This window comes from Suricata suricatta, chromosome 16 (genome assembly GCF_006229205.1).
Source record: "Suricata suricatta isolate VVHF042 chromosome 16, meerkat_22Aug2017_6uvM2_HiC, whole genome shotgun sequence".
NCBI lineage: Eukaryota > Metazoa > Chordata > Mammalia > Carnivora > Herpestidae > Suricata > Suricata suricatta.
In genome coordinates this window covers 11,827,485-11,837,594 of record NC_043715.1, presented here as the reverse complement: position 1 = coordinate 11,837,594, position 10,110 = coordinate 11,827,485, and the positions used below count along the sequence as shown (strand labels likewise).

At 45.1% G+C, this 10,110-nt stretch overlaps 1 protein-coding gene across 1 annotated transcript in view; it reads right to left on the bottom strand.

Annotated features, from left to right (window-relative positions):
* Positions 1 to 1,113: 1,113 nt before the first annotated feature.
* The window catches only part of RFWD3 (ring finger and WD repeat domain 3), a 45,294-nt gene continuing 36,297 nt past the window's right edge, over positions 1,114 to 10,110 (bottom strand). Inside the window, exons 10-13 of the mRNA XM_029925780.1 lie at positions 8,923 to 9,099; positions 5,971 to 6,185; positions 5,129 to 5,340; positions 1,114 to 3,414 (exon numbers count right to left, since the gene is read on the bottom strand). Coding sequence (XP_029781640.1) covers positions 3,271 to 3,414; positions 5,129 to 5,340; positions 5,971 to 6,185; positions 8,923 to 9,099 — 748 coding nt within the window. The 3' untranslated portion in view covers positions 1,114 to 3,270. The remainder of the gene's footprint in view (positions 3,415 to 5,128; positions 5,341 to 5,970; positions 6,186 to 8,922; positions 9,100 to 10,110) is intronic.

Below are 10,110 nucleotides of genomic sequence, written 5' to 3'. Positions count from 1 at the left end.
ATTCCACCCAGGTTTCCCAAATCCTGCATAGCTGTCAGTAATGTAAAGTACACGATGCAAACACGAGGATATGTAAAATTTAATTAAATGGCACCTACTATCATTTTCCTTTAATAGGATTTTTAATTGTTTCCTCCCCTGTTAATTGGAAGAACAATACTTACTCCACAACATTGCTTAAAAACTAATCAATAGATTAGGAAGAGACTTTGTAAACTATAAAGGGATAAATAAACAGAAGCAAATGTTACCAACATACAGAACTTGACTCATTAAAAAACAAGGACACACAAAGGTCTATTTCCAGAATTTTATGTGATGGCCAGTCACCGAGATGGGAAACAAAAGTACTGTGGAAGAGAAAATAATGGCGTTGGTTTCTTAGGAATTTGGGGGGGGAGGGGTTTTCCTTCCAGGACCTCTGTCATTTGCTGTTGGTGCACCAGGCTCCGTGACAACAGCAAGCCTGTACCTACGGACCCGGTCCTCCTGGAGTCTAGTATACTCCACTGGCTGTTCAGCTAGAAAACATTTTCAGCCTTCCTAATCTAATCCCAGAACCATGATTTATGGCAACAGAAATACCTGAACCAAACGCAAGAAAGACACTGAGGCAAGAGGCCAGAATGGTGCTGAGCAGAAGCCCAGAGTCCACGCTTGTCCAGGGCTGCTGCTGCTGACCTGGTGCTGCCAAAGACTAAAAGAAATAAACGAGTAAATCTTCTTTTGCACTCCCTGCCCCCCATACTACAGTTTTCCGGATTCAAAGAAAAGTAACAAGGAAGCCAGAAGGCAAAGGGCATCTGTGAAGTGTAGTTTCCAAGATTAAGCCCTTTGGATCTGAGAGCAAACAAATAACCAGTGTGGGGAAGTTCTTAAGAAGCAAACACACAGCTTCCCATTAGCAACTGGAGAACAGCATTGCCAGTTACACCACCTCAACCACCTCATCAGTTTAAATAAGATGTTTACTTCAGATCCAGGGATGATCCCCTGGAATTCAGACCCAGTACTGCATGATATGAGGAAATCTACCAGGCTGAGACTGTACGCCCTTCCCAAGAGGCAGGTACGTTCCCGCCTCCGGCAGTCAGAGGAGAAAGACACCAGCAGTTGGTACACATAGCCAATGCTTTATTTTCATATTAACATTAAAACATAAAATACAGACATTAAAACACAGAACATGAACTGAGATCCCACTCCCCTGTCTGTCAAAGCAGGTACAATGATACACACCAAAAAGATATCTTGAGGCTGAACTCCAAACCCTCGTATGGGAAAACTCCCTTAGAGGCACGGGTGAGGGGACATGTTGGGGCGGAGCTGCTGCAGCACAGGACCGCAGAGCCTGGCACTACAGAGGCAATCTCCTGCAGGCTGAGGGGTGCAGGGGTAGGATGGCTGGGGGCAAGGTCTTTTCTTTGGAGAAATCAGTTGAAGTTACATAAATTTATCTCTAAAACATCCAAATTTACTGGAGGAATGCAAGAATTGGCAACACACGAGATCCACCCAACTTCCCTGGTAGCAAGTTCCTTGGTTCCTATGTGTGGGGGAATTCAATGAGCATCAGCCTTGGTCAAATCCTAACTCTACCGCGGGGTCTGTCCTTGCCAAATACAAAGGCAGCCAGGGCCTGCCAACTGCATCCTCTGATGATCTGTGGAAACCAGATGAGTTCTGCTTTCCGGTTCAAATCCCTTTCTGCCGCTGATGCTCTGGGCTTGCGCCCTCGTTCTCAATCATCAGCATATTGAAAGGAATAGCTCCTCTGAGAAAAGGAGGCTCTTTCCCAGCATCTGGAAACTGGCATCTTTAGAAGGCACAACTGGAACTTGAAACTCTGGGGAAATCTATTGCTATAACCCTTTGCTGGTGAGAAATGCTGGCAACAGCTCAGGAGTTATTGGTCAGGACGGTTTTAAAAATAATGTTTCTAGAATAATTGTTTTAAAAAGTCACACTCTTGGCCATCCTGCTTCCAAGAACAGGGCACTGACCGCCCACACCTTGAAGCGTGTTCTACTGCAGACTGCGGTTTAGCAGAGCAGCCGGAGGCAAAGCAAACAGATACAAACGGAACCTTTCCCTCTACCGGAGAAAAGTGAAGTTTGCAATGGTTGGAACAAAAGCTGACGGGCTCCTCCCTGCAATCCACACAGGTCTCCACACACTCTTATCTTTCTGAGAACAACTACTTCACTCACAAGACTCTTTAAAAAGGCTGGGAAGGAAGGCATTATCAGAGGAAGCTGAAGTCAAACACCAGTTTCACATGAGGAAGGCTCTACCTCCTGTTTTCAGCAGTGATCTCAGGAGCTTCCCTTTTGTAAGCCTCTCTTGCTTAGTCCCTTGCCCTTGACTTCTTTTACTAGGAGGGAATAAAATAAGAGCTGTGACATGTCACTCATCTTTTCCTAGTAAGAGGGAGGAGGGGGTCTTCAGAACCCTGGCTTATATAAAATCAATCCTGAGATCCTTGGATAGCAAGAAAAAATCGAGGCTTCCCCACTGCTCAAACAACTGGTCTCTTTACTTGGTTCCCACAATGTGATGAACCTAATGCACTCAGCATTCCGAAAGGGTCTATGGCTCATCAGCCACCTCCATCACCGGGCCTGCCAACAGCCCAGCACTGCACACCGGAATATAGCTGTTGCTGCCACAAAGTAGACCAGATGTGCTCCACCACACACTTGTGCAGGCATGAGACCAAGCAACTGAAAGGCTGTCAACACGCAAGGTCAGAAATGGATCGAATTCTTCACCAGGTTGTATAGTGCCCTCTTGTGTTCAACTGAAGACTCTTCTGCATCCACGCAACACAGCCGGTTGGCCTCTCCCGGGACATAACATTCATTCCTGAGTTGTAAAGTTCCAGTGACAAGGCCGCTTAGGCGGGTGTCATATCCTCCAGAAAACACTTGGTGCATATTCATTCTACATGACTGCTGGGAGGGTACTCTCTGCGGTCCAGGAGAATGTCTGATCAGAAATACAGATTCTCAACAGATTTGTGAAGGCTTTGAGCCCAAGACAATGATAATGTCAACAGAGTACCAATCACTTGTTCCTTGGATGGACACTGCAAATACACAAGCTGTAGTGTTTCAGTGACCTGGGGTCTTAGAATCACATTCATCCAAAGGAACCATGATCCCAGAAGTTCGAGGCCACAGGTAATAAGCAGAGATCTTGCTCAGGGCTGTAGGTGCTAGCAAACATTTACCTCTCACCGGCAGCACGCCCGACGCGTCCCAGACCCAGTCACTCCCACCTATATATGCGCACCATTTTCTCCGTTAAGGTAGCCACGTAGCTGCTGTGGTTCACCTCAAACGGGCAGATGTCCAAGACGGGCTGATCGGCCTGCAGTTCCTGCAGCAACGAGCCGCTGCCGGCATCCCACAGCTAAGGCAGACAAACAGTGCAGGGTCAGGAGTCATTCAACTCAGCTGGGGGACTTGCCTGCTTTACCAGCAGACAACTTTGCATTGTTTTTTTTTTAATTTTTATTTAAATTCCAGTTAGTTAACATACAGTTTATTAGCTTTAGGTGTACAATATAGCAATCCCACGGTTCCATACACAACACCCAATGTCATCGGACAACTCTGAAAAGGCTGCAGGGAGAGCACTGCCTGGGGAGCACAGCAGACTGTTCCTGACCTTCGCAAAGCCAGGATACACACCGTTCAGGTGTGGGCGCTGCCACTGGAACCAGCAATGAGTCTGCCTCTGAAAAGCCAGCCCAGCATTCAGCCCTTCCATGAAGCTGCCAGCAACTCTTCTAGGGACAGAAGGGTCAGCAAGACAGAAAGTCCCTTTCTCTGCCCTCATGAAACCTGCCCTCTAACTAGTGCTATCTTTTCCTTTTCAAAACGTTTTGTTATGAAAAAAATATTTATTTTATTTAATAACATAACATTTATTTATTTTTGAGAAACAGAGAGAGACAAAGCATAAGTGGGGGAGGGGTGCAGAGAGAAGGAAAGAGAATCTGAAGCAGCCTCCAGGCTCTGAGCTGTCAGCACAGCCTGACACAGGGCTTGAATGCACAAACTATGAGATCATGACCTGAGCTGGTGTCGGATGCCCAACCGACTGAGCTGCCCTGGCACCCCCGTTATGAGAAAAAATTTTAATAAAAAGTATAGTGGTATGACAAATTATTAAGCTTTCACCATACATGCTTCACTGATTCTATTGTTTTCTTTACTGAAAACAATACATTTCTTTACCATACATGCTTTTCATATCACTTTACCCTTACTTTATAGTGATGCTATCCAATATGGTGGCCACTAGCCACATAATGCTATTTAAAATTAAGTAAGAATTTAAAAATTAAGGTCTTCATCCACACTAATCACATTTCAAGAGCGCATATGGCTAGTGCAACTGTACTGTTCAGCATCTGTACGTTCAAGGGCATCTCATAGAAGGCGCTGTGTACTTCATACTGTCTTACATCGGGAGGCAAATTGGGGTGCATGGGTGGCTCAGTCAGTTAAGCATCTGATTCTTGGTTTCAGTTCAGGTCCTGATCTTGTAATTTGTGAGTTTGAGCCCCACGTCAGGTTCTTTGCTGACAACATGGACCCTGCTTGGGATTCTCTCTCTCTCTGCCCCTTCCGGCTTTCACACACACGTGCTCCCTCAAAATACATACTTTTTTTTTAAAGGCTAATTATTTTTTTGTTAACCCATTTACGGTGATGCTAAGGTTGATCAACCTATTCAGGTTGTGGAAGACTGACCCCTCTACTCTACAATCCCCTCATCAATCATTCATCTTTTGCTTTCATCCTGAACTGATGAAACTGGTGCCTGAATCAATTATTTTATAAGGGTTTCAGTAGCTCCTAGTTTTTTAAAAAAGATTCACAAGATGGCCCATGGGACTCTAGAACTCACATAAAAAAGAATGAGGTGAATCTACAGATATTGAAATGGAAAGATATCCAAGCTAGGAAGCTAAATGGGAAGGAGCAAATTGCAGAGTGGTGTGTCCAGTGTGCCTTGTGCAAACATAAGCAACCATACACCTACACAGACGTGTGCAATTAAGGAGAACGTGGCTTTTTGCTCTAGATACTTCCGTGTAAGAAAATACATGGCTCACCAGGGCAGAATTTGATGCTTCATCCCCAGTACACACCAGGATGCTGCCATCACTCTCTGGGTTCTGGAAAATGGCACTTTTGGTCAATAGTTTGCATGTGGGACCCCCAAGGAATGTTTGCACAGGATGGCAGGAGCAAACCGGCTCTCCAGCACCGTCCAGCGTGTAGGACATCTCCATCAGGACACTTCGTAAAGTGTTGTGATTCTTATCTATGGGACAAAGAATCAGTGTTGCTCCACGGGAATGATGCAAAGAAATTAATGAAGAACATGAATCTCAGATGCTTACAAACTACTGGAGCCCAAGAGCCACAGTTTATTAGATCATCAAGAATAGCTACAAAGCAAACATAGTAACAAGAACAGAATAATACAGCACAAATGAAATGCCAAACCCCAGCCTAGGATAAAGCAAGTTCTCTACAACAGATTTTTGCCAATGAGGGAAATAATTCTCGGCATAAGCTATCTTTTTTAGAAAAATCACTTTATCCTGCCTGCCCCCTGCATGGGTTTTTATCTTCCTTAAGGGCAGGCAGATGACACAAAACCACGCTGAAGGGGACGCACTGGCCTCCAGAGGAGGCCTCTTCATCTATTACTGTTTAAATCACAGGGGCTCCTCAAGGGGCTAACTCACTCTGGGGCGCACCTGGTTCACATAAGCGAAGGGCAGAGGCGGGATGGATGGAGGAAGGTGGAGCCTCTATCCCCAAGGTAGTAGCAAGAGCTGCTAGGCTGTGAGGGGCCGTCCAGAAGCACCAGAAGGGTAGGGCAAGCTCTCCCCACCTCCCTCAACAGACCGGCTCCCAAACAGACCAAGGGTGTCCCAGCACTCACCAGGCCTGTAGGTCACAAGACAGTGTCGCGTGCTGCTCTCCGTCTGAAAGTCTACGCAACCCCCTGGCTCCATGGGCAGCACATGAGGCCGATGAGAAGGGCCCGTTTTTAGCTCCCAGAAGGAAGCGTCCTCCAAGTTTCCAGCCAGGACGCCACCATAAGGAAATGCAGCCGAGGCGGCTCTGGGGATGTATGACAGGGATACCAGCGGTCTTCTGAAGGGGAAGGAAGGAAACCGTGTCTCACATTCCAATACTTGTACTACTCCAGACTCCACTAGCAGGAGCCCTCAAGCACATTCCTACCTCTACAGAAGAAGTTAAAGACCTGGGGTGGCTGGGTGGCTTAGTCGGTTAAGCATCTGACTTCCGTTCAGGTCCACGGTCTCACAGTTTGTGAGTTTAAGCCCCACATCGGGCTCCATGCTGACAGCTCAGAGCCAGGAGCCTGCTTTGGATTCTGTGTCTCCCTTACTCTCTGTCCCTCTCCCACTCGTGCTTTCTCTGTCTCTTAAAAATAAACATTTAGGGGTGCCTGGGTGCCTCAGTCAGTTAAGTGTCTGACTTCAGCTCAGCTCTTGCGATCCGTGGATTCCAGCCCCATGTTTGAGCTATCAGCACAGAGCCCGGAGCCTGCTTCAGAGTCTGTGTCTCCCTTTCTCTCTGCTCTTCCTCCATTCATGCTCTGTCTCTCAAAAAAATAAAAAATTTAAAAAAAATAAATAAAAGTTTAAAAAAATGTTTAAAAAACCCAAAAAACTCCTTGGACATTTAGTAAAATCTGCCATTCCACTCTGCAGAAACTCTAAAAGAGCACACATACAGATCTTTACATCCAATTTCAGAGGAGATATCACATGTTCTAAAAACAGTTTTAAAAAAAATGACCAGAGGGGCACCTTGGTGGCTCAGTCAGTCAAGTGTCTGACTTTGGCTCAGGTCATGATCTTGTGGTTCAAGAGATGGAGCCCTGCAATGGGCTCTGTGCTGACAGCTCCTTCAGATCCTATGCCTCCCTCTCTTTATGCCCCTCCCCTACTTGCGATTTATCTCCTCCCCCTCAAAAATAAACAAACATTAACATTTTTTTAATTAAAAAAAAAAAAAAAAGACTAGGGGTGCCTGGGTGGCTCAGTCGGTTAAGCGTCTGGCTTCAGCTCAGGTCATGACCTCACGGTTTGTGGGTTCAAGCCCCGCATTGGGCTCTGTGCTGACACCTCAGAGCCTGGAGCCTGCTTCGGATTCTGTATCTCCCTCTCTCTCTCTGACCCTCCCTTGCTCGAGCTGCCTCTCTCCATCTCTCAAAAATAAATAAAAAACATTAAAAAAATTAAAAAAAAAGACTAGGAAATTTAATACTACAAGGTCACAATTACAAGAAAACTTGACTAGTGGGAAGCTTCTAGAAATGGGGTTAGACATATATACAAGGCAGGTCAGAAAGGAAATGCAGCTTATACATCTAATAAAGTTTCCAAGATGCAGTTGACAGACCCTTCAATTAAAATACAGTCTGAAGCAAAAACATTTCTTTTAGATTTGTGTAAGTAATCTCTACACCCAGTGTGGAGCTCAAACTCATGACCCTGATATCAAGAGTCACATGCTCTTCCAACTGAGCCAGCCAGGCACCCCTGAAAAAAACCCATTTTATTTCAGAAACAGGACGGTTTCTTTAGAAATGTTCCAAGTCTCTCTGTGCAAGCATGTGACCAGGACTGCATGCCAAGAATCCTCTCAGAAGTATCAGCCTGTAGACTATGTCCCGGTGAACTCTGTTTCTGCTGAAGCTGCCAGAGCGGTCACTGTGCCTTCCTGTCACTGCCCTGCTGCGTCACAACGAAGCAAACTGAAACAGAAATGGACACTACGTACAACTACTCTTTCCTTGGTATTTGCTCTATTTTATTGCCTTCTCTTGAGTGGATCCCTCTATAATCAACGGCAGTGACCACGCTTGCATTCTAGAAGTTTACACTTGTAGAAGTTTAGGTCAGTCATCTTCAGGCCCACAGACCACATAACTGAAGCATGATTCTACCTCATCCAAACGTAAAGACTTCAAAGTGCTGAGCCTAGGTTTTTTCAACCAACTATTACTATGGCGATATCTTTATGTTTAGATCCTCATGCTCCCTTTTTGATATATATTCAAATTGGAAATACAAGTTCTCTTAAGAGAGGGGGAAGGGGCAGAGAGAGAAGGGGACAGAGAATCCGAAGCAGCCTCCAGGCTCTGAGCTGTCAGCAGAGCTGATGCCGGACTCGAACTCACAGACTGCAAGACCATGACCTGAGGCAAAGTCAGACACCCAACTGACTGAGCTACCCAGGCGCCCCTCCACTTCTCCCTTTGAGAACCTTACACTTGAGGGGAATATTATGCCCAAATGGTCCTCCACACATTCTGAAGAGTCACAGCGGTGCTGATGACCACCCATCCTCAGAGTCTGGGCTGACTCTATAAACCTCCAACTTTGTACATGGTTATAAGTGATAAATCATAGTAATACGGTATCATAGACCAAGTTGGTTTAGCTGGAGATTAGGGAAGATTTAAATACTTTTTTTATAGGCCTACCTTTTACTCTTCTCTTCCTGTGTGTTAGACATGTGGCTATTAAAGCAAGTCTGCAAGCCTGTTGCAAGGTCCCATAGCTCCTATGCAAGGGAGCTTGGTTCTGAACACACACCTGACTTCATTTTGCCATGCTGAGGGATGAGTGGCCATATGAACCTGGCGATGCTTGGTACCAGGGCTTTCTACAATGTAGAAATATCATGAACATATACTCTGAGGATCTTAAGTGATTCCCAAGTGACAATACCTCACTGGACTCAGGAGAACCGCCTTCTGAGGAATTCTGATCAATTGTGAAACATTCTCAAAGAGGAGGATTCGTACAATGGTGCAAGAGAAAGCTGCTACAGGGGAAAGTGAGGGGCTACCCACCTGGCTTTCTGGGGTACTAGCTCCTGGACATGGCAGCTTGTGTTTCGAAGGTCATACACCAGAACCGAACCATTGACCAGGCCAGCATAGATGTGATTAGTTTCATCAAGACACCAACAGCAGCTCCAGACAGGACGTCCGGCGTTGTAAGTCTGCACCACTGTGTTTGTCTCCAGGCTGTGGAGACACAAGGCTTTTTACAACGGTGCGTTAAGGAAGTCAAATATAAAACAAACATGTAAAGATTATCACTGAAATGATAATCTCTTAAGAATACACTCTCACACCCAAACTATTTGGGATTTCCAACTTTTTCTAGGGACTGCCCAGATAACCCCTTTTTATTCCAAAATATCTATTCTGGGGGATTATAGGTTTTCCTCTTGAAATGTAAAGAAATCAAAGAATAAGTTAAAGAGGTATTTAAATAGTACATTCCCTACTTTACTTTTATTCCCCATAATGATCTACTATACAGATAATCAATGCTCAATGCTGAAAAATTAGAATCTACCTATGAGAAAAATAAAAAATAATAATGTAACCGCCCAGAGGTAGTCATTAATAACACTTTGGTATTTAAGGTACCCTTTTTGCCTATGTTTTGTCACTACTAGAGAAAAAAAATGATGTGTATATACATATATACACACACACATACATATAAAACACAATGCTACATGGAATTTTGGGGCAAATTAAGCTGAAGCATTCTTGAAAAGTCAAAAGGTTTCTCAGGTCTGACAGTGCCTGATGTTCCTCAGATTTAACTGCAGAATAGGAAGCCAACTATCAGGCATCTGATCAGAACTACTTCCTAAAAGATGAAGGCACTAAGTACATTCAGATCTGGACCAGAGCAGTCACAGGGCACACGAAAGAGAAAATGTAGTTAGTAACTGAGGGTTACTGAGGAGACAAGTCATGGCCCAGGAGCGGGAGCTCCTGGTGAGCATTTGTGTTCGGCAGAATGATCCTCGTAACAGACCAGGAATAAGCAGTCCCAGCTGGTACGGTAACTGCGCAGGGCCAGGTACCCAGGCTCCTCCCACAGTGTCATTCGACTAACTCCAGGGCGTTACTCTGATCTGCATGGCTTAAGATGCATTTTGTAACATAAATAATTTTTAAACAGACAGGACACTGCACATACCGTTAATGATGTTGTATCTACTTTGAAAAGCAATA